We start from the raw sequence: 23,845 nt of genomic DNA on the forward strand, positions 1-23,845 counted from the left end.
GCACAGAGCTCTTCATTTGCTCTTTTACACAGGTTTGGCTTCTCTGGTCACAGATCTTTGCTCTCTCCATCTTGTCCTGACAGAACTTCACTCTCTTGCTCCAGCTGCAATCACAGAGGACGTAAAACACAGCAAGATCTACTCTGTAGGAGGTTTGGCTTGGACAGATGCAGTGGTGGAACCCTGTCTGGGTGCCAGGTGCCTTCTCTCCCACTGTTGCTCTCACATTCTCACTCCTGCCCACGGTTGGCACCTTCACAGTAACTTTCTTCCCTTTCTGCCATACATTAATCACAGCAGTATCACCCCCACCGTTAATTGGCTCGTCCATCCTGGAGCCAATGCAGGGGAAGCTTCCAGCAGCTTCTCACAGAAGGCACCCCTGTAGCCCCCCAGTACCCAAACCTGCCCACACAGACCCCTTACAACAGAAAAAGGACCATTGCCTGTGTTTCCATATGAAATCAGCCCTACTGGCTGAAGGCTGAGCAGAAGCAGCAGCTGGGTACAGACCCCTGGCAGGATCTCTGGCAATTCTGCTCCCCTGCAGCACAAGTTTGTTCAGTTGTGTTTTATCCCCTGCAAGAGCTCCACTGCCACCAAAGGACAGACATCTGCAGGTGCCAGGGTGTGACAGGGCACGTGCTTCAGGGGTGCAGCAGGCACTGGGGTGTGTGTGCTCCTGCCTGGGGATCGAAGGAAGGTCACAGACAGAGGCCCATGTCCTGGAAGGGCTCTGAGTGTTGTGGCTTCAGAGTCTACCCCGTTGTACGGAACGTGTGAATGTGTTGACCTGAGTAGAGCCTTTTCTCCTCAGGGAAGGGCAGCTTTTTCAACACTGTGGAATGCTCCTTCAGCTCTCCAGAGTGATCCCTTCCTCTAACCCACTCTGCATGTCCATCAGGGTGTGTCTGAGGGCACGGGTCATGGAGGCAAGAGCTGAGGTTCTGAAGAACAGGAGGCAGGGACAGTCATGCCTTTCCAAAGCCTGCACACGGGCTGAGGAGCTGCCTTTACAGAGTGGGCCAAGGGGAACAAGTGGCTGTATGAACCAAACCACTCCAATGGCACGTGTAAACTTGGGCAGTGATGCCAAGTCGTAGGCCTTGGACTGTGTCCCACGGTGTCCTGGGCCTGGTCTAAACCCTGAGGGAAGGTTTCTTTGCTCACTTGTGCTATTCTTTTCCCCACAAAGATGGATTCATCTCAGACCATCTAAGTATTGTCTGGTCTGTGCTTTTAATCAGATTGACTGAGTCAGGCCCATGTAATGACATTGTCCTACCCCCTGCTCCTCTGTGTCTCTCCCATGGTCTGCAGATGTGCTTGCAAAGCTCAGCCACGTCTGATGGAGCAGCAGAGCTCTTAAACATGTTCACTTGCCAGTGTTGTGAAAACGAGGAACTGGGTGGGAACTCAACAATTAGGTGATTCTGAGGCCTACTGGGAAGCTAATTAGTACCCCCATAGGCCAGATCCAGGCAGGACACACGGCTTGCTGCTCAGTGGGAAGGGAGGGTAGAGCCATGGCCTGCTCAGGAGCACCATGGGGCCAACTGCTGGGGAATGGTCTCGTCAGAAGCAAGTCAGCAGAAAGCTGCTTTGTTTTGGTGGGTAATATCAAAACTGTGACTGATATCAGAGGAAGGGCTGTTAAAAACCCACCCTCAAGCTCAGGAGGGTGGGGCTTTGGATCTAGGTGACTTGTGAGCTCCCTGAAATCGCTGAACTCTTCTGTGCTTTGGTTCCTCCATCGAAACAAGGTAAAACATTCAGAGCTGCCCCCGTAGGAAGAGCTGCAGGTGGTGATTTATGGGAGCAGTCTGGTGCTCCTGGCAGGGAGGGAAATGCTCCAGCACACACCAGTCAAGGTGAAAAGTGTGTCTTTCCCTCTCTTCCCTCAGAAATAACAACAGCTGAGGGAGGAGGACTGGGCTTAGCATCAGTGAGAGGTGAGAGGAGGGTCCTGTTAATCCCTGCTCAGCTCAGCCTGGTGCCTCGTGTCCCAAAGCTCTTGTAGAACAACAGCAGTTCATTTTCCACACTCTGGCTCAGCTGGAAGCTGTAGGGCAACCTCCCCACGGGAGTGAGGCTGGTTCCCAACTGCCAGCCTTGCTGTGGCCCCTGGCTCCGTGGCTCTTGGGAGACCTGGGAGTGCTGCCCATGAGCAGCAACGTGGCCTCGTGGGCAAGAAGCCAATGGCAGCCTGGGGGCAGCAAGAAGAGTGTGGGCAGCAGGGCAAGGGAGGTTCTGCTCCCCCTCTGCTCTGCCCTGCTGAGGCCTCAGCTGGAGTCCTGTGTCCAGTTCTGGGCTCCCCAGCTGCAGAGGGACAGGGAACTGCTGGAGAGAGGCCAGTGCAGGGACACCAAGATGATCAGGGCACTGGAGCATCTGCCTCATGAGGAAAGGCTGTGGGACCTGGGGCTGTTCAGCCTGGAGAAGAGGAGACTGAGGGGGGAGCTCATCAATAGTTACAAATATCTCACTGGTGGGTGTCAGGAGGCTGAGCATCTTTTTTTTCTGTTGTATCCAGCAACAGGACAAGGGGTGATAGGCTGAAGCTGGAACAAACAGTTCCAGTTAAACATAAGGAAAAGATGTTTCCCTGTTTGAGTGAGGGAGCCCTGGCCCAGGCTGCCCAGGGAGGGTGTGGAGGCTCCTTCCTTGGAGGGCTTCAGGACCCACCTGGACACGTTCCTGTGTGACCTGATGTAGGTGGGAGCTGCTTCTGCTGGATGATCTCTGCAGGTCCCTTCCAACCCCCATGCTGTGATTGTGTCAGTTTGCAGAGCAGGGCAGCCCCGGGAGGAAAGGCCTGTGGGGTTCCACGGCAGCCGAGTGTCCCGCGGAGCAGCGGCTGCCTGCAGGGTGCAGTGCCGGCCTGTGCTGCCAGAGCTGCTCCTCCACACTCCCTGACACGGGTGGCTGCAGAAGCACGAGCAGTAATCAGGCCAAGGCAGGCTGGCTGCGGGCACGGCCGGGTCGTGGTTGTGAAGCGGTGCCGTCAGTGCGTTGGGCGCCCGCGTTAGCCGCTCGGCCCCAAGGTGCTGGTCGCTGGGGAAGGAGCTGAGCGGGTTCCCTGTGGATATTGCCATGTGTGTGTCCAGGGGCCTGTGTGACGGGGCTGGGTGGTTGATCTGGCAGTTTGTCCCGTGTGGAGGTGAAGCTGGTGGCAGGCCGTAGAGGTCGCGGTGCCACTCGCAGAGGCGTGCTGTGGAGCGCGGGGCCGTGGAGCTGCTTCACATGAGGCTCAGTGTGACTCATGCTCATGAAAAGGGCAAAGAAGAGGGGTTTTTTTTTTTCCTAGAGAAATATATTGCAGTTAAATGAGTTCAGACAGCATGACATCAGAGAGTAATTAAATAGGTTTGTTGGAATTCCGTTTCCAATTCCTGAGCTCAGGTTTGTAAAAGGGTTCTGAGCACCTGCAGGTCTCTGTGTGTGAAATATTTTCACTGGAAAGGATTCAAAACTTTAAAAAAACCTTTTAACACAGAGGCAGCATTACGCCATTCTTCCTTCTTGGAAAAAAACCCCTTGGATTTAAACAGGACTCCTTCAAGTTTTCAGTCAGTTTTACAGAAGAAAACGAGGTGGTAAACTTTCTCTTTTCAAGAACAAGTTCTTTATAGCTGCTGCCTGAAGTCAGGGGAGCTGGGGTCTGAGTACATGAGCGTTTCCACTATGGGACTGGATACAAGTATTGAACAAGGAGATTTGCAGTGTTTTCATCTCAAACGAAACCCATTTTTGCTGACTTTGGTTTTTAATTTCTTTCATGTTTTCTTCTGCCAAACTGGAGGAACCTTTCCTGATTTTTTCTTTAGTGGCATTCAGAGGAAGACCAGAGGATGAAAATCCTGCATTTTCTCACTTTACTGCTTTGGCATTTGACTTGGCTGTCTCTGGATCTAGTTCCTGGAGCGCTGAGTAATTCTGAAACAGGCCAGAGTAATCCAGGATCTAAACTAGGCTTTTTAAAAGCAGAAGGAAAAGAGAGGAATCCTTCCTCACGGGCAGGTACACTGAGGACTGCGAGCCATGGACATAGTGCTGGGACCTCCAAGGCCAGGACTAAAGGCAGTGCTGGTCAGGCTGGAGCTCTGCTGGCCAAGAACGATGAATCGAAGAAGGTTCTCTCAAGAACAGCAGCCACGGAGGGCAAGGTAGGACATCTCCCCAGCAGACCTTCTGCAGTAAGGACAGTGACTCCAAGGGTTCAGAGTCTTAGCAGCAAGGTGGCTTTGAAAAAAACTGGCACGAGCAGTACTGACACTGATTCTTTCAAAACCAAAAAGACTAAAGAGCCTGTAACCCAGAGGGAAGCTAAGGAAGCTTTCAGACACCCTCCTATAACGCCACACGAATACATGCTGTCTTTGTACAGGACTCTCTCAGATGCAGAAAGAAAAGGTGTCAATGGAAGTGTAAAACTGGAGGCTGGACTCGCCAACACAATAACCAGCTTTATAGACAAAGGACAAGGTAAGAACAGAGTGTGTGTGTGTGTGTGGATGATGTCTGAGTGTGTGTGTGTGTGTGTGTGTGTGTGGATGATGTCTGAGTGTGTGTGTGTGTGTGTGGATGGAGATGATGTCTGAGTGTGCTTGTACATGGAGAGGGTATTAGGAAATACTTGAAGTCAAATAGCTGTTTTTAATGCAAATTGAATCGTGCAGCCTTGCTGCAGATTTTGTCCACTTCCCTTTATCTTGGGAAATGAGAGGCAGAACTAGATGGTTGTGTGGCAGCCAAATCCAACATTTGGAAAATACTTTAGAAACATATTGTTGAAAATCAGTCTTTGCATGCTTGAGTGTTGGAAAACCTTTCCAATTTCTCTCTTGCTTTCCTTCCACAACCAGCTCCTGGAAAGTGCTAACAATAGATTTTATTGTGAAGCATGCCTAAAGAGACGTGATGTGCTGAGAACAGGGCCATTCTGTGGGAAAAAAACAACCCCCAACCTTTTAATGCCAAAGGGTCAACCTGGTCTGTTCAAGGTAGAATTTGAAGGAACTACACTGCAGAGCCAGGAGCCATCACAGCGTAGGGTTGGTGTTTGTGCACTGGCTTGAAGCTCGTGCTTGCAGGTACCACCAACCTTCTACCTACAGACAGCCCCCAGCTAAGCACAGAGTAACCAAAGGAGTAACTTCTGGGACCCCAGACCCTGCATTTCACCATTCTGCTTCCAAGGCTTTTTTGTAATCTGGACTAGTGTCTGCTTTCAGCCAAGAAAGGAGCAGGATCCCAAAGAACACTGCTCACCTCGCCTCTCTGGTTGGAGAGCCCCGTGTTGCTTCCAGTGCCGTTAGTGAGACTTTTGTTAATGCACTTCAGGAAGCGACACAGGCCAGCAAGGGAACGGCGATGGAAAACCCAACCAGGACCAGGGTTGTTTGCCACTGAATTATGAGTATGGCTGGTGGGAAGGGATGCTGGGTTGCTCACAAGCGCTGCATTCAGGCTCTCGGCTCGCTGCTGGAAGGCATCGTGAACGTAACGTCGCTGCGGCGTTGGCTCGGCCGTAGCCCTCGTTAGTGCAGCCGGTGAGCTCAGGCAGGCAAACGCAGCGGCACCTTCAAGGGACCTGTGTTTTTCTGCCCAATTTGAAAAAGCTGTGACTCGTGTGGCGTTAACAAGGCAATTATCTTTGTTCCTGGCGGGTTCTGGGGGATGTTGGCTTTCAAAGACTAATTCACTATTGTATCATGTAAGGGTAAGTTTGCTCACGTTTGGAGCCAGCGTGAGGCCTGGGCACCCCTGAAGCTCTGTTTTGGTAATTTAAGTAGGATAAAAGTGGTGAATAGGCCCTGTGAGTGCTCAGCCGTGGAAAAGGGCTGGTTTTCAATTGGCTAATTGCTGCTTTGAGGCTAGAAAATGCCTGCCGGTGAAAGAAATGGGATTTCTGCAAGGCAGGCTCAGAAAGTCATTTCCCCGAGTTCTTCTGGGTCCCTGCACAAAGCTGATCCCTTAGACAAAAGCTGCTCCTGCTGCTTGGTGGGCTAATTAAGGAGATTTCTAGGCTGAGGAGGAAAGTTCAGGAGACCCACGAAGAATGGGATAACTGACACTGAGCTGTGCTTGATGTGCACTTACAACTGGATGTGCTTTTTTTTTTCTCAGATGAGCGAGCACCAACTGTGAGGAAGCAAAAATACATCTTTGACATCACTGCCTTGGAAAAGGATGGCTTGCTGGGAGCAGAGCTTCGAATACTGCGGAAGAAGCCTTCTGAGACGTGGAAGTCTCATTCTTCTGGAAAGACATCCCAAGTGAAATTGTTTAGTTGCTCTACAAACAGACAAGCGGCAACGCTCCTGGACTCTCGTACCGTCAGCATCACCGACACGCCCAAGTGGGAAGTGTTTGACATCTGGAAACTTTTCAGGAACTTCAAAAACTTGGTTAACTTGTGTTTTGAACTGGAAACTTTTGACAGGGGGAGAGCTGTTGATCTGAGGACTGTGGGGTTTAACAGAACAGGAAGGCAGGTCAATGAAAAGGCTCTCTTCTTGGTGTTTGGGAGGACGAAAAAAAGAGACTTATTCTTCAATGAAATCAAAGCTAGATCTGGCCAAGATGACAAAACTGTTTATGAGTACTTGTTCAATCAGAGGCGGAAGAGAAGAGCTCCACTAGCAACGCGCCAAGGGAAGAGGCCCGCTAAGAATCTGAAGGCGAGGTGTAGCAGAAAAGCCCTCCACGTGAATTTTAAGGATATGGGCTGGGATGACTGGATAATTGCCCCTCTGGAGTACGAAGCTTATCACTGCGAAGGCCTCTGTGAGTTCCCCCTGCGCTCGCATCTGGAGCCCACCAACCACGCGGTGATCCAAACGCTGATGAACTCCATGGACCCAGAATCCACTCCCCCGACCTGCTGTGTGCCGACCAGGCTGAGCCCTATTAGCATCCTTTTCATTGACTCTGCAAACAACGTGGTCTACAAGCAGTACGAGGACATGGTGGTGGAGTCGTGTGGCTGTAGGTAGCAGAACAGTTGCTCACGTGAATGTGTTCTGAAAGATTGTTGTGACACCTTGAATGCGACCTCTCCTCAAACAAGGGTAGCTAGATTTCTTACCTCAAGGGTAAGTATGTTTACAAGGATGTAGCAACAAACCCTGTGCTTCTGCATCTACCCCCTGTGGGCATGTTTCAGCAGTACTGGGATGCCATCATGCAGACCCATAGAAGGCCTTGTGTCCGTGACACAAGATTGGCTCTAACTGAAGACCGTGATGGAGAAGATGATATCTCCACACCTCTAGATCACTTGCTTTTGGCCTCGAGGCAGTGGGTGAAGATGGTATCAGCAAGCTGTCTTATCCTTTGAGCAGTGTTGTCGAGACTGAATTTATGTCTGAAGCCCATGTGCTTTGTCGAGTCCGAAATGGAAGAACAGAGCCATGATGTCTGGAAGAGAAGGCTGTGTTCTGGTGTGTTCCCATCTTGGTGTAAATAGTTACACTGTAATATGATTTCTTTCTGATTAGCTCTCGAAACTATGCATATATAAAAAGGAGTCATTGAATATGATATCTTGATGTAGTTGTAAGTTTTACATGGAGATAGGTGGTGCAGGAGGTGTTTGCTTCCCTGTACTTTTTCTTCCAAGCTACATATCTTTCCTAAGTAGCCACCTTTCCATTATTATGTAGCAAGGTATAGTACTCTGTATAAGGTCCAAGTTGTTCTCACATGGTCATAGTCAAAGTGTTCAGATGTAATAAATTATTGACATGATGCTACATGTGTCCCACTCTGCACAATGAGAATGCTGTTAAGGAATGATGAATGGTTTTGTCCCATAAATACAAGTGAAAGGGACTTTTGGGTGCTGCAGAATGCCAGGGGTATGCAAGACATGTCCATGTGTTTTGCTTACCTCTGACTCTGCTGCCACAGAGAGAAACTGTGGCAACATTGGAAGAAAGACCTGAAAGTATGGCATGGTTTGATCTGGTGCCTGTATCTGGGGCAAACATGAGTTACCATAGAATCACAGAATCACAGCATGGTGGGGTTGGAAGGACATTTAGAGAACATCTGGTCCAACTCCCTGGCAGAAGCAGCTCCCACCTAGATCAGGTCACACAGGAACGTGTCCAGGTGGGTCTTGAAGCCCTCCAAGGAAGGAGCCTCCACACCCTCCCTGGGCAGCCTGGGCCAGGGCTCCCTCACTCAAACAGGGAAACAGTTTGTCCTTATGTTTAACTGGAACTGTTTGTGTTCCAGCTTCATCCCATCAGCCCTTGTCCTGTTGCTGCATGCCATTGAAAAAAGGATGTCGGATGATTGCAGGAGAGCTCTGGTGTCCTTTTATCCCACCCTCTGAGGGCTGTGTGTTTGCATATCCCCTGTATCTACTGTAGACATGGATTACAAACTTACTGTGAGATTACTCTGTGTTTCCACCTACAGAACTTGGTGCCAGAGGTTCACCTGTAGACAGATCAGAACCTTCAGAAATTACTGAAGTAGTTATTGATATGGCAGGATGAAGGTAGTTGTTTTACTTCAAAATCTCAAATGCAATATTCTTGTTTTATAACGCTGGTCATAAACCAGAGCTGTTATGCCCTGAGCATCCTTTTGTTCTTGACATTGTGGGCAACTCTGGGCATTCCAGTTTAACACTGTTTCATTCTGGAGCAGTCTACTGACTTTCACCATGGTGCAAGTGTACACTCGGATATAGGTGCTGTAATGGTGTATTGTCAGAGCCATTGGCATCATCTGGCACAGGCTTCTGCCTCTGTCATTAATTACATGCTACTTACTGAACGGTTCTGATCGTGGCACTGCAGTGTTGGAGTGACCTCTTTCGCTGCTCTTCTCAAAGTAGTTTCTGCTATTCTTACCTCACCTAAAGCTTCAGTTGCTACAAAAATGTGCTGCCACAGAGAGCTGTCATTTCTTTTTTCTGACTTCCACATATCTGTTCAATTTCTGCTCACAAACCATTGCAAATCTTGTCAGGACGTTCCATGGAAACCTGCAGTTTCAGTTATCAGCTGTGAGAACAGAAACACGTGTCAGAACTTCGCAGGGGACGCGGCTGGTGGCCATCACAGCCACTCGGTCTCGCCAACAAGGACTGCACCCAACCCTCGCTCTCTGAAAGCAGAGTTGTGGGGATAGCTCACAGCCTGGGGCTGGCACACAGCAAAGAAACTGGAAAGAGACAACCTCGAAGTTGCAGAAGTTTGGCTCTTCTTTCTTGAGCCTGGTCATTATAGAACGTGCAAAGACAGACACCCTAAATTATTGTCGCGGCTTTCTTCCCATGGGCAAACTGGTGTTGGATGGCAGGAACGCGCCGAAACCTGAGCTGGAAAGCAATCCAGGTTAAAAGTTCAGCTTCCCACCTTTACGATGGCAGGTTTCAGTCCCTCGCTGAGAATGCCTCATTTGTATTTACTTTTCAGGGTCATTATCTGTCCCACGAGAGTCTTTGTGAGGGTCCCAATTTCAAATAAACAGTACACTATAAGACAGGTATGTGTGGATAATTTTTGTTGTATTTGGCTAAAATATGGGTACTAAGCTGAATAGGTAAACATAAAAGTATGCCATTTAAAACAATGCATTCCCATTAGTGTTTGAATATGTGCCTAAACTCCATGTACACTTTTACATGGTTATGTCATTTCCTGTGTAAAACGTGCTTGTTTATACAGCAGCCATATGAAAGATGCAGTAACCCGCTATGTGGGCTATTTGAAACATAAAAACCCCTTGACCCTTGTATAATAAAAGGTGTTAAAAGATACTGCTTTTATAACATCTTAGCCAAGACTAATAAGAATGTACAAAGCAAACAATTATTTTTCTCCCTCCCTAGCCCTGGTCACTCACGTGTTATGTTACTGATTTACTGTTGCTTTTGGGTAGTAAAGTGATATTGGAAAATAAAATTGCATGAGATTTCATTGCTTCTCAACAAATTTCATACACAGGGAAGTCTTGGTGTTTGTTGACAAGCGGTGCAGCAAAGGCTCAGGTGGGTGCTCAGAACTGCCCAGCTCCTCTGTCACTCCGAGTTCACTGATGTCCCTCTTTTGCTGGGATTTGTTTGCAGTTCTAGGTTCAGCTTTCTGCCGGCTGAAGTAAAGCAAATGGGTTCAGTTTTCCCTGAAAACTGAAGAGCACAGCTGCCAAGTCATTTTGAAGGGCACAGCTGCCAAGAAAACAATGACTCTGTCAATAATAACAGCGATTAATTGACTGACTCTCTGATAGGGAACAGAAAATGCTCTTTTCATTGGTTTTCTCTAAGAATGTCTTTACATCTTGTGCCAGGCTCTGCCATCCAGGGATCCAGGCTGAGCAAGCTGCCCATTACGCTGCCAGAGAAGTGGCACTGAGGTGAGGGTGTTGCCTGTGCACGTTCAGTTACCATCTCCCTGTTTTTCACAAGATGCCACCTGTCGTGGCATAAAGTCAAAAATAAGCCTTTGATTGATAAAACCAGATACAATTCATTTGCCTTGTGCAAATAGCTTCAAAACATTAATTCTTCTCCAGAAATGTTGAAAGAGAAACACAACTTGGGCCTTCCACAGGCTTAGAGACGGGGCTGTCCCTCTGCTCTTTTCTGCAGAGGGGTGATAATAAGCTTTAGATGGCAAAGAAGTCATTAACTCATAAGGTTAGTGATCAGGTTACAGGAATGCAGCTGGAGAGGATAAAAGGTTAGTGGGGAGAAGCAAAGGCCTCAGGAGAATGGATTGTAAAGGAACTCCAGGGAATGGGGCTCAGGGAGAGCAGCTCTTGGGGGATGCAGTGCTGCAGCAGTGGAGGACAGCAGGGGCTGAGGACTGGGTGAAAGAATGAGTAACAAGATGGACTGAATGCAGGAGCAGCTGCAGAGTGGATGTACACCCAATGGGACACGGGATGGGTTGGGTGACAGTGCTGCTGGTGGGAATAGATGTGTCTACATGCCTAGAAGGGGGAAAAAAATCCTTCTTCTTGGGGTTTGGTGGGAGTAAAGTTCATTTTTCTTTCCACTTGCCTGTCTTTATCATGCTAGTGGTTCTCAGGACTTCACTTGGATCTCTGTCCCAGAAGATGCTGAATGCTTAGAGCAAGAGCAGGCTGCTGAGGCCCAACAAAGGCAAAGAGCTTCTGACAGTGGCATTGAACAGCCAGAAGCTGCATCAGCTTTAGCACACTAACCACGGGGGCTGTTGTGGAAAGCAATAGAACTGAGAAACCCAAGTCTGGATGATGAGGCACTTCTTTTGTTTAGGAGATTTTCAGATGGATCACTGTCATGGCTGAACCTCATGCAGCAACTGAGCACCATGCAGCTACTCACTCACCCCTCCCTGATCCCTGGTGGGATGGGAAAGAGCAGTTTAGTAATTGAAATGAAAAACTATCATCATAATAACAATCAAAAGTAAAATAATAAGAGAGTTAGATAAAACCCAAGAAAGACAAGTGATGCACAATGCAATTGCTTAGCACCCCCTGACTGATGCCCATCTCCCAGCCCCTTTTGGCTGGCAGGACGTGAGAAGCTAAAACACCCTTGACTTTATAACACCTGTCGTGGTTTGGCCCAGCCAGCGCAGAGGCACCACAACAGCCTCTCACTCAGTGCCCCCATTCACCCCCACTCTTGTTAGGATGGCAGAGGCCCAGCGAAATGGGAGGGAAAAGATAAGCCAGGTTGTTGTGGATTGAGACAAGGGCAGGGAGGGCTCGCTGCCAGCTACACTTCTGGGCAAAACAGACTCCAGTGCTTGACTGAGAGGGGAAAGTAGGAAAGGTTATTCTACAAGAAACAGAATGGAATAAAAGCAAAAAGAGAGCAGGATGATGAGAAAATTACAATCAGCACTTTAAGATCTCCCTCCCCCAGCCCTCTTTTCTTCCCAGGCCCAGCTCACTGCTCCCCAGGTCTCTCCCTCCTCCCCCCTCAGCGGCTCAGGGGAGCAGGGAACGGGGGATGTGGTCAGACTCTCACAGGTGGGCTCTGCTGCTTCTCTCTGCTCAGAGGAGGACGACTCCTGGCATTCTTCCCCTGCTCCAACACAGGGTCCCTGCCCTAGGACACCGTCCTTAAGGAACTTCTCTGCTGTGGGTTGCTCCCAACAGCTGCAGCTTCTGCCCATACAGGGTCCCTCACACGGTCACAGTCCTTAGTGAGTATCTGTGGCGTGGATTCCTTGCCACAGCTGCAGTTTCTGCAGTTACAGGGTCTCTCCCTTGGAACATCATTTGAATGAGCTGCTTTGGCTGGGTTCCTCCCCACAGTTACAGCTCCTGTGAATATTGGGTCCCTCACATGGGACATGGCCTCCTCTGGCCATAGTCACTGCCCCTGGCTCAGGATCTTTAATGAAGTGAATCACTGCCCATGATGTGGGATCTTTTAATGAAATACAAACGAATCTTGGCTTCACCGGTGCTCTCCACAGGTGCAGGGGAGTCCCTGCTCCAGCACACCTCCTCACACTCCTTGCACCACCACCAGCCACAGAAGAAGGAAGAAACAGGAGGAAGCCTCCTGTTCCAGCTTCTTCCTAACAAGTGATGGTGGAGGCATCTCACTGGCTCAGCCCCAGCAGTGGATCTGGCTCAGAGCTGGGGAGAGTTTCCAGCAACTTCTTACAGGAGCCATCTTTACAGCCCCATCCCCCTCACCAGAAACGGAACAACTAAAACCATCAGCATGTTATCAACATTATTCTCACACTAAATCCAAAACACAAGGCCTGAACCAGCTCCTAGGACAAAAATTAACTCTGGCCCAGCCAAAACTAGAAGAGTCACGAATGTCACTGCTGGGCCACAGGCAGACGAGCAGTCTGTCTTCTCCAAGCCATGTTCAGTCTGAAGTTAAAAAGACTGATCATGCAGCTCTGGACAGTTATTTCAGAGTGCCCAGCTTTGGCTTTTTTGGTGATTTTTGCAACAGCTCTTGGCTTCTGATTCAGAACACTGAAGAAAGTGTCTTCCCAGACAACTACAGGGAAGAAAGAGACGAACCCTGGGAGCACAAACCAAAGCATCTGTGTGCTGAGGAGGGAGATGATGGGCAGCACCAGGCACAGTGCCCTAGATGGGTCTCTTCTCTGAGGACATTGTGGTAATTGCTGTTGGATGAGACCTACAGGCAAGAAATACCATGTGAGGAAGGAGAGAGGAGATTAAGAAAGGGCTTAAGTGATTGGCAGAGGTATTGCTGATACTCATGCTCTGGACATGCATGCAAACAGCTGCTCCATGAAGGTGTTTGCAAGAAGGTGTCAGTGACAGCAGTGATGATTTATGTCACAGTATTTGCACAGCCCCTGAGCTACAACCTGGTACCCAGGCTTGGTCAAGGCTGAGATGTTTGGATACATAGTGGTCCATCCATACCATAACTTAAAGCCTCTCAGTGTGGGTCAGTGGTGGAAGATGAATCTTAGATGTATGCAGGAACATTACAGAAACAGGATAAGTTTATTGAAGACTTGATTTCCCCCCTCCCTGTGGAATAACGTTGTGTGAGTCATATTTGATCAGTAAGTTCCAGAAAATGGAAGCTGGAATCTTTCCGAGGCACAGAAACTATAAAACCAGATTGATTCTTTGGAATTTTTTAAAGAAATGGTGTTTTTTTATCTCAAAATATAAACACAGAGGAGCTGCCTCCCAAAACATTCTGATGGCTTTGCTAAGACAAAAAGCCATGTGAAATAATTCACTTCTTGCAACAACGATCGAATATTCCCCACGCCAGTACGACCAGAAAGTGATGAGGAGCATGTATTGGTGGTGTCAGAGTTATAAAACATTCAACCTGCACCAGTAAGCCTACTGAGTTTTAATAAATCTTGGAATTCTGGGGAAATTTCAGAGGTTTGAGAGACTCGGGAAAAAGAAATTGAATTCAGCTCTGTGACAGGTCGCTGTGCTCAGCAGCAGTGAGTAGTAAATCACGGGACTGTTGCTGCCGGTTGGATTTGATAATGTGATGGAAGGATGGTAGTTAATTCATGAGCACTGAGGGCAGGAGGAGCAAGATCATTCAGCCTGATGAGCCCTGCTTACCCTTTGCAGAAAGGGGCTGGTGTTTGCCAGCAGCTCCGGGACAGCCTCGGAGCGGGAGGGCTGTGGACCCCGGCTGTGGAGGCGGGAAGGAGCTGCAGCTCGTGGCGCGATCGATCACCGGAGCAGCCGGTCTGGAGCAGGGCCATGGTGAGGAGCCCTCCAGCCCTGAGGGGAAACGAGCGGCGCAGCCAGCTGGGAGGGACTGACCGCAGCCGCCATTTCCCGCCCCGGCACCGCCCAGGGCAGCAGGGCCCTGAGGGTGGGCAGAGGGGAGTGGAGGGGTGTGGAGAAAAAATGAGGGAGCATGGACATGGATCCCGGGATATAATGTTAGGCCTGTTGGGGCAAGGCAGCCTGGGCTGTAGTTAAATGGATTTGGTGCACAATCAAGACCAGAGTCAGAGCCCTGGTTGAAGCAGTTGCTGTCATGCAGACAGTAGGCCGCATTCTGTTCCCTCAAAGTCGGGCTGTTCTTGGCTAAAAGTGGTCAACAACTTTGAGGAAAAGTGTCGTTTAGGCCCATCAGGGAACAAAGACCACGATTAGCCTCAAGTACCGAAGTGGCTGAGAATTGCTCAAGGGCAGGGAGAGCTTAATTGCCCCTTAAGGCTCAGGACAAAACAGAGCAGGCCACTGGGTTTGGGGAAGAGAACAGAAAATAATGTAATGCAACATCAGCTAAAACATACCCCCAAAACCCAAAACATAACCAAGATAAAACAACACAGAGTGATACATCAATGAAGAGTCCAACCAGCCTTTTGAAGAACACCTTCTTGCCACCCCTCCCCTCTTCCCAGGCTCAGAGCCCTGATCCTGGGGCTTTTACCTTGTCCCCCCTGAACGGTTCGGGGGGGCAGGCAGTGGGGGTCTCAGTTAGTCCCAATAGCTTCTGCCGTTTGTCCCTCCTCAGGACGGGTGAACTCCACGCCAGTCCTCCCTGCGAGTCCGTGGGGTAACTCACACACACACAGCCCTGCACGGGCTGCTCCGATGCCCACTGACTCCAAAGGCTGCAGCTCGTCTCTGCCTCTCGTGTGGGGCTGCTCTGCGGCGTGCAGGCTCTCCAGCACGGCCTGGGCCATGGCCCCTCCCCACACAGTCCCTCTCCCGTCCGGGCTCACTCACACGGAGCTGCTGGTAACTCTCGGTCCTGCCATGGATCTCCAGAGGCTGCAGGGGCACAGCTGCATTCTCGCCACGGCTTGCAGAGGAGTCTCTGGTCTAGTGCTTCTCCTTCCTTCCTCCTTCTCTGGCTGAAGGGTCCGCGTGGTCACCTCCATCTTGTATCACTCTCACACCTCCTGCCAGCACTTCAAATTCCCGTCCCTAAATAGTGCTGGCAGAGGTGCCAGATTGGCCCAGCTGGGCCAGAGGTGGGTGTGAACCCAGGAGCCGGGGGAGAGTCCGCAAACTCTTTCTCAGGTCTTCACTGCAACCCACTCCCCCTGTTACTAAGCCAAAAGCTGCTCCTTGCTAAACCAGAACAAAAAGCAAGATGGGAAAATGTGAGGGAGCTTTGGTTATGGCAGAAACCGCAGGTAGGATGAACATGAAAATGTGACCTATCAGCTGCTGGTGCTGAGCCAGCTTGAAGCTACTGTGTAAGTTAGAGCCTGCTCTCAATAAAGTGAAGATTTCTGCTGTCACTCACACTGAGTAGCATTGGATTTCTTCCCACCCAGTTGAGGATTGGACCCTAGGCTGAGAGCCACATGAAATAGGCTTCGAGCTGGTTTTTTAGGCTTCGAGCTGGTTGTTAGGCCAAGAGCTCGACTCCACGGCAGAGGGGAAGGGGCAGGTCCTGCTCTTCATCATCACGCAGCTCTTCATCATTGCTTCACTCTGTGTTGCTTTCTGTTTCTGTTTGTGAAGTTTTTGTTTGGTGGTGGATTGAATTAACTTTCATTTTCTCCCCCAAGTTCATAGAACCACAGAATCACAGCATGGTGGGGATTGGAAGGGACTTTTACAGATCATCCAGCCCAACTCCCTGGCAGAAGCAGCTCCCACCTACATCAGGTCACACAGGAATGTGTCCAGGTGAGTGCTGAAGCCCTCCAAGGAAGGAGCCTCCACACCTCCCTGGGCAGCCTGGGCCAGGGCTCCCTCACTCAAACACTGAAACAGCTTTTCCTTATATTTAAATGGACCTTTTTGTGTTCCAGCTTCATCCCATCAGCCCTTGTCCTGTTGCTGGATACAATAGAAAAAAGTGCTGCCCCAACCTCCTGACACCCACCAGTGAGATATTTGTAACTATTGATGAGCTCCCCCCTCAGTCTCCTCTTCTCCAGGCTGAACAGCCCCAGGTCCCGCAGCCTTTCCTCATAAGGCAGATGCTCCAGTCCCCTGATCATCTTGGTGTCCCTGCACTGGCCTCTCTCCAGCAGTTCCCTGTCCCTCTGGAGCTGGGGAGCCCAGAACTGGACACAGGGCTCCAAATGAAGCCTCAGCAGGGCAGAGAAGAGGGGCAGCAGAACCTCCCTGGCCCTGCTGCCCACCCTCTTCTTGCTGCCCCCAGGCTGCCATTGGCTTCTTGCCCACGAGGGCACGTTGCTGCTCATGGGCAGGTTCTTATCACCCAGCACTCCCAGGTCTGTGTCTGCAGAGCTGCTCTCCAGCAGGTCACCCCCAGCCTGTCCTGGTGCAGGGGGTTGTTCCTTCCCAGCTGCAGGACTCTGCCCTTGTCCTTGTTGAACCTCGTGAGGTTTCTCTCTGCCCAACTCTCAGCCTGTCCTGATGTCACTGACTGGCAGCACAGCCCCTGGGGAATCAGCCAGTGCTCCCAGTTTGGTGCCAGCAGGGAACTTGCTGAGGGTCCCTCTGTGCCCTCACCCAGGTGGTTGATGAAGATGTTGAACCAGACTGGCCCCAGAACCCATCCCTGTGGAACTCCACTGGCCACAGGCCTCCAACTCCATTCTGTGCCATTGGTCACCACCCTCTGGGCTCTGTCATTCAGCCTCTGTCTCCATCCACCTCCCCTCCACTCTCCAAGCCACACTGCCTGAGCTTTCTGAGGAGGATGTTGTGGGAGACAGTGTCCAAAGCCTTGCTGAAGTCAAGGCAGATGACATCCACTGCTCTCCTCTCCTCTAGCCAGCCGGTTATGCACTCATAGAAGGCATCAGGTTGGTCAGACAGGATTTCCCCTTGAATAGTTGAATAGTCCTGTCTGTTCTGCCTGGGGCTATAAGTGGTGACTGAGCCCTCTCTGTCCTCAGGGGATTCCTCAGACCCTCTGTACTTTTCCCTGTCTGGTTGGGGAGGAGTAAATGAGTGGCTCCTTTGTTCCTGGATGGGCCTAAACCATGAGACGAGGCAGCAGACAGGACTTTAGGAAGGACTGGGAGAGAACTAGAGAACAAATGAGGAAAAAAACCACAGGCACTACAGAGTTTTACACATCTCAAATGCTGCAACAGAGCTGGAGAAGGGCAATAAGAATGGTTGGAAGTATGAAATGGCTTCTGTGAGAGGAGTGGTTGGACTGAAGTCCTTCAGTGAGAGGTGACTGTAGCAAGAAGGAAAAGCATGATGGCTAAGGATGTGGACTGGGAGAGAGTTTTCTCCCAAACAGTCACAATGCTCCAAACGAAACTGGTTCAGCACATGTTTGTAACAAGCAGAAAGATACTGATTCCTGCAGTGTAGCCCAGCTGCAGAACTGCTGACCAGACTCTGTTTGGATGCTGAAAGTCTACATGTGTTTAAAAAATGCTCCATGAATAAGTCCCACGAACAGAACTCCACACAGAGTGGCTGCACAGGAACCCACGGGACGTTCTGAGCCACTGGTAGCTGGAAGCTAAGAACCTGTGCCAGGAAAACCTCACTGAACACTTGTCCTGCCCTTGTTTTCTTTGTAGGGATCTCCTGTTGCCTACAGGAGATGGGCTAGATGGATCCATGACTCAGTGAAACTATTCTTATGCTGTGTATGAAGATCAAAACCTGTGCAGTGAGACCTCCTGGCTTAATGCACAGAGAGGACTGTGCAAGGCAGTGCTGGAGCCCTGTTGGAGGGGTATGGCTTTCTGATGCAGCCTCTCATTTCCTACTGGCTGCTTTTTTAAAGGAAGCCTATTTTTAAACTTCCTTGCAATTAAATGACGCCTCCTAGAGCTGGGCTTTTCGTATTTGGAAAGAGAGATACAGCATTAATTTAAAGACCAAAAGTTTTCAAAAGCTCACCACATTGAGCTCTGAGCTAGTTCTATGAATATTAGCACTTCATTTTTTAGGAAGCAGCCATTTCTACCAACTGTCCAGTTTCCACTTTGAATCAGTGAATTGGCTTCTTTGTCTGCTACGTGAAAAAAAATGTACTCCCATGGGCATGAGCCTGTACAGACAGGGATGGATTTCTGTTCTATGCAAGAGGTACATCAGCTTGGTTATGCTGCTGCTGAGCACCTTCCTTACCACGTTTTTCTTCTTGAGCTTTTTAGACCCTCACTTCTCCACACTTTTTGTGGTGTGAGTACCAGAACTCAGGCAGGTTGCAGTGTCTCATCAATGTCACACAGACATTGCTAGCTCTGTACTTGTACTGAGTTTTGACCTTCGCTATAGACTGGGGTCCAAGCTTTCCCTTTCAGCCACAGCAGCACACAGGAGCTCCAGCTCAGCCTTCTGTAATGACCAGCACTGCTTTTCCATAATTGCTGCTATGAATAGCTTCTCGTTTGCATAGAATCGTTATGGTTGGAAAAGACCATCAAGATCATCAAGTCCAACCCCTCACCTCACACTGCCAGGCCTGTGACTAAACAACCACATCCCTCAGTACTTCATGTACGTGTCTTCTGGATGTCTCCAGGGATGGAGACTCCACCACCTCCCTGGGCAGCCCCTTCCAGTGCTGAGCAACCCTCTCAGGGAAAGAGCTCTTCCTAAGAAGGTTTTTTTTAAGTTCTTACCTCAGAGTTGATAATCCTTATTACAGCTGAGTTAAAAAGCAGCTTAGAGCCACTAAAAAGTTCCTGCTTGACAAGATATATATAACTTCTGTTACTCATCATGAAGTAAATGTTACTTTGCTTTTTTAGGGTGAGGCACTGAGATAAATAAAGGTGCAACCTCATGAGCCCTGTCAGTGTCAGACTCAGCAGCAGACACTCGTGTCCCAGCCTGGAAGGCTCACCACCTCTCTGTGAACACAGGGCACTGTCAGCAAGTTTGCTGATGATACTGAACTGAGGGGAGTGGCTGACACCCCAGAGGCTGTGCTGCCATTCAACCAGACCTGGCCAGGCTGGAGGGTTGGGCAGGGAGAAACCTAATGAAGTTCAACAAGGGCAAGTGTAAGAGTCCTGCAGCTGGGAAAGAAGAACCCCATGTACCAGTGCAGGTTGGGGAATGAACTGTTAGAGAGTCATGAAGGGGAAAGGGACGTGGGGTGCTGGTGGGAGGCAGGATGAGCCTGAGGCAGCAACGTGCCCTCAAGGGCAAGAAGGCCAATGGCAGCCTGGGCTGTATGAGAAGGGCTGTGGGCAGCAGGTCAGAGAGGTTCTGCTCCCCCTCCTCTGCCCTCGTGAGGCCACATCTGGGATATTGCCTCCAGTTCTGGGCCCCTCAGTTCCAGAAGCACAGGGAGCTGCTGGAGAGAGTTCAGCACAGGGACACAGAGATGGAGTGGAGCAGCTCCCTTGTGATGAAAGGCTGAGGGAGCTGGGGCTCTGCAGCTTGGAGGAGACTGAGGGGTGACCTCATTCATGTCACAAATCCATCAAGGGTGGGTGTGAGGAGGCTGGAGCCAGGCTGTGCTCAGGGATGGCCAGGGACAGGACAAGGGGCAACGGGCACAAGCTGGGACAGAAGAGGTTCCAAAGAGACACAAGGAAGAATTCCTTCCCTGTTGAGCTGAGGGAGCCCTGGCAGGGGCTGCCCAGATGGGCTGTGGAGGCTCCTTCTCTGGAGACATTCCAACCCAGCTGGATGAGTCCCTGTGTGCCCTGCTCTAGGTGGTGCTGCTCTGGCAGGGGGGTTGCCCTGGGTGAGCTTTCCAGGTGCCTTCCAGCCCTTAAGATTCTGTGATTCTGTGCCTTCAGGAGGGGTGAGCTCTTCAAGAACTGACAGCACTCTCTGCTTTTTGAAGTGCTGGGCCTCAAGAGCTGAGCAGAAGCCTGGCAGCCACCCTGTTCTCACACATCTTCACTAAAACCCTTTCTCTCAGGATGTTCTCCAGACATCCTGAGGACATGAAGATCAAGATGTGCTCTCTTTGGCGTGGATTTAAAGGTTATTTGAAAGCTGCTGTGGAGCAGATGCCTGGTCCATTGAGATGGTGTTCTGCTGTCAGCCCTCAGAAGCACACGCTTTCCCATCACTGCAGGAGACTCTTGCTGCGAGGCCACAGGGCAGCTCTGTAACCTGCTTGTGATCCCTGGCCAGAGGCTGTGTGCTATGCAGAAGTGCTCACCTGTGCCCTGCCCTCCCTGCACGGTGCCAGCTGTCTTGTGGAGGTTTTAATTCTGGACACTGGGCTGTTTTTTTTTCCAGCGGCTCCCTGGTGCAGACAGTCCGTGAGATAAACAGGAACGCTCCCTTCTCTGGCTGGCAGGAGTGGTGTGAGGCACTCTCAGGACTCCTCTACTCATTGTCCAGCTTCGGAGAAGCTGCTGCACACAGGCTCTCTGGGGGATGCTGGGCCTTTTGCTTGGTCTTTTTTTCCAGGTTCTGGGCAGTACATTGACACTGCCTGAGGCACCAGTGCCTCAAGGATTCTCTAGAGCATCAGGAGCCTCTAGCTGACAGAGGAGAGGGCCACTGTTCTGCCCTATCCACAGTACTTGGCCAACCCCCAGTGGGTCTTGTTGGGAGGCACGTGGGGGAAGGGAAGAGGGAGGGACTGCTGGGTGGTGGTGGTGTGAGGGATGATGGGGCTGTTTCTTTGTGCAAATGGTTCAGTCTTTGCTAAGGAGGCAGTGGCAGCGTGCCTCTGATAGATTATCCTGGACAGCCAAACCTCACCCCGTATTATATGGTTTTCATCATAAACATAAATGTACTTGGTATAAAACAGAAGGTCAGAAAGGTTTAAGACATGGTATATGAGAAAACATTTTCCAGATTTCAGCTTCCTCCAAGGTAATATGCAAGTGTAATTAAAACAGAACCTGGAAATATAGAGTACAGTACCCTATTGAAAGTGTGTTGTACGAGCTGAACTCCCTTCATTGATAGTTTTCCAAAACACACAGCTGCAATAATCTTTATCCAGGAGAAGGGAATAAATTAAGTCTGAACACCTCTGTATATAGTGCAGTGCAGTGTATAGCCCTGCACCCCATGTAACCTCTGAGCGGTAATGGAAAGCTGAAGGAGGCGCAAGTGGAAAACCTCTCTGACCAGCAAACACTTTCTTCCTCAGAAAGCATTCAGATGGGAAGAAAAGCTCATGAAGCAGAGGCGGCTGAAGTACTGGGATGGCTTGTTTCTGACGTGGTCTGCTCAAGTCGTTGAGGCTCCGCAAGGGCAGGGAGCCAAAGCACACTCTGGGTTTGACAGGTGGGGAGGGAAACGTCCTGGGCTCGCCCCAGCACACAGCGAGTACTGACGGCAGCCTCCAGTGAATCAATGGGAGTTTATCATATTTAACAGTAGCAACAGCCACTAGGATATAGAAGCTCGGAAAAAGTCATCAGGTCCTATTTCTGCTTCCCCTGAGCAGTTCAGCCACTTCACTGAGGCTCAGGCTTCGCTTGCTAGGCTCCTCCAAACTCGGTGAGGTGCAGCACTGAGGAGCCTTCACATCTGCTTTTCCTCCTGCGGCACTGGTGCAGGAGAGGGGTGACTCCCTCCTGGAGACCAGGGTGAAGACTACTGTGCACCCCTAGCCAAGGAACTCCAGATCAGGGAATTGCCCAGCCTGTCAAATGCACTGATTGCACTTCTTGAAAAGAGAGCTTATTTTCATATTTTGAAATAGAGTTTATCCTGGGAAACAGCAGCAGCAAATGTCTGCACCCCAACACCCCACACTGAGTACTCAGCCTTCTGGAGAGGACTAAGCATCTTTAAGTGGCAAAAATGTGTAATTAACTTCCATTAAACGTCCTTTTTCAGCTTCTAATGTCACCTAAGGGTATACTTGCTCTCAAAGTGTCCAGGTTTTCTCTGCATGCAAAGGAGAAAAACTTTGCAAACCCAAAGTATGACAATTTCATTAGAAGCTGCCAGTTCAAGTTTAGAAATGCCACTTTCCTTCATTTCCCCGTGTAGTCAGACGGCCCCTCGCTGCATTTCTAGAACTCAGAGTTCTGGTAAGAGCCGTGTAGGCATCCAAGCAAGCTCTGGAAGAAGTCTGTCCACATGTAGCAGAGCTCCAAGGGCCCATTATCACTGACCTACACTTCAAGTCTAAAAAGGTGCATGATGTGGTATCAGACCTGCACCAGCTGTCCTGGTACATACAAGGCCCTTTCAGAACCTGGAGCACTGTGAACACATGTTGCAAAGTGCTGCAAAGCCACTTGGAGAGCTGCAGGGGCCAGCTGGCAGCCTTGCAGGATTGACACTAAACCAGAGTTAATAAGAACTGCTGGACCTGAACCGAGTTTTTGTGATTGGGTTTCTGTTCATCATGATCTCCAGAGCAGCCTGCAATACCCCTGTGGACTCTTCTTGCTCCTGTTAGCTGGAGTAGCCCAGCCCCGCTTGTCCCAGGTAACACAGAGATGCTGTTTCCTCATATGACCAGAAGATTTCTTTAGCTTTCCTTCTGCAGAAGCAGGAGGTTCAGAAGGAAAACGAATATAGCTTTACATCTCCATTTAGGCAGGAATTCCAGACTGGGTAGAGGAAAAGATGGAAGCTGAAAGAGCTGTACTTCTGCCCTAGCCTAAAGTATGTTTGCTTTTCAGAAGGAGGGAGATCTCAGGACAGTTTGGGCTAACAGGTCTCTTATCAAGTTGCTTTTGATTCTTCACGTGACTGAGAGAGAAAAACACAAGTTGTTGTGGGACTTTATATATTTGGAATATTCTGAAGTGCTTGATTCACTTTAGACTCTAAAAGCACAGGCCTACATAAAAATCACCAGTCTGCTTTTCTGTGTGGGAACTGAAAAAGCATCTTCTACAATAACAGCTGGAATAAAATGATGTGCTGGGAGGAAGCCAGGAGGTCAGGAATATAAAGTTATTTTTAAATGCCTTTGTTTAGCAGTTGTTTATCATTTCATGTTAGACTACTGCACACACACTGCTGCTGTCAGAAGGCTTTTCTCTGTACAACTACACACTGTAGGGGCTCCAACTCACTAATGGCACAGAGGAGGCTTCAGAAGAGTGTTATCATTCTTCTCCATCACCTTCTCACATAAAAATGCTGTTACCAATGGTATTTAATATTGATTAGAATGTAAGCAAATGGAATAGAAACCAGGGCTAGCTTTAACCTTCCTCTCTAGAATTAGCTGCAGGCACAAGAACAAAGTGAAATGTTGCATATCCCTGCCAGAGATCCACAGCTCCTGCACCGTTCTGCATCCAGCCCCACATCAGAACAACTCATTCACTAAACGTTGTCAGGTACAGTTAAACCTACTTCAGCAGATAGCTGCAGTGAGTCAGAGCATCTCCGAGACAAATGACTGCAGGCACGTGGCTCTGGGATGCCTGTGGAAAGCAAGGCTAAGCAGGTGATCCCATTGGCCCCCTGAGGCCTGACATTTAAGAACAAATGAGAGATTTCTAAGGACTACTGTGGAGTTTCAGGGCCGTTAAAGCCATTGCTACTGCACTCTGGAGAAGCTGCGATCCCAGTAAATATGCTG

General features: G+C 49.7%; 1 protein-coding gene across 2 annotated transcripts; it reads left to right on the forward strand.

Annotated features, from left to right (window-relative positions):
* The first annotated feature begins 10 nt into the window (after positions 1-10).
* On the forward strand, positions 11-8,084 carry GDF5 (growth differentiation factor 5). Of its 2 annotated transcripts, XM_062009027.1 has the most exons (3): positions 11-198; positions 4,021-4,485; positions 6,130-8,084. In XM_062009027.1, exons 1-3 carry the CDS (start codon positions 168-170, stop codon positions 6,996-6,998), a joined length of 1,365 nt encoding a protein of 454 aa, XP_061865011.1. In that variant the 5' UTR covers positions 11-167; the 3' UTR covers positions 6,999-8,084. The 2 variants fall into 2 exon arrangements, with proteins under 2 accessions (XP_061865011.1, XP_061865010.1); XM_062009026.1 differs by lacking the exon at positions 11-198 and having other exon boundaries at positions 3,845-4,485.
* The last annotated feature ends 15,761 nt before the right edge of the window (positions 8,085-23,845 follow it).

The sequence above is a fragment of the Colius striatus genome, chromosome 16 (genome assembly GCF_028858725.1).
Source record: "Colius striatus isolate bColStr4 chromosome 16, bColStr4.1.hap1, whole genome shotgun sequence".
Taxonomy (NCBI): Eukaryota; Metazoa; Chordata; class Aves; order Coliiformes; family Coliidae; genus Colius; species Colius striatus.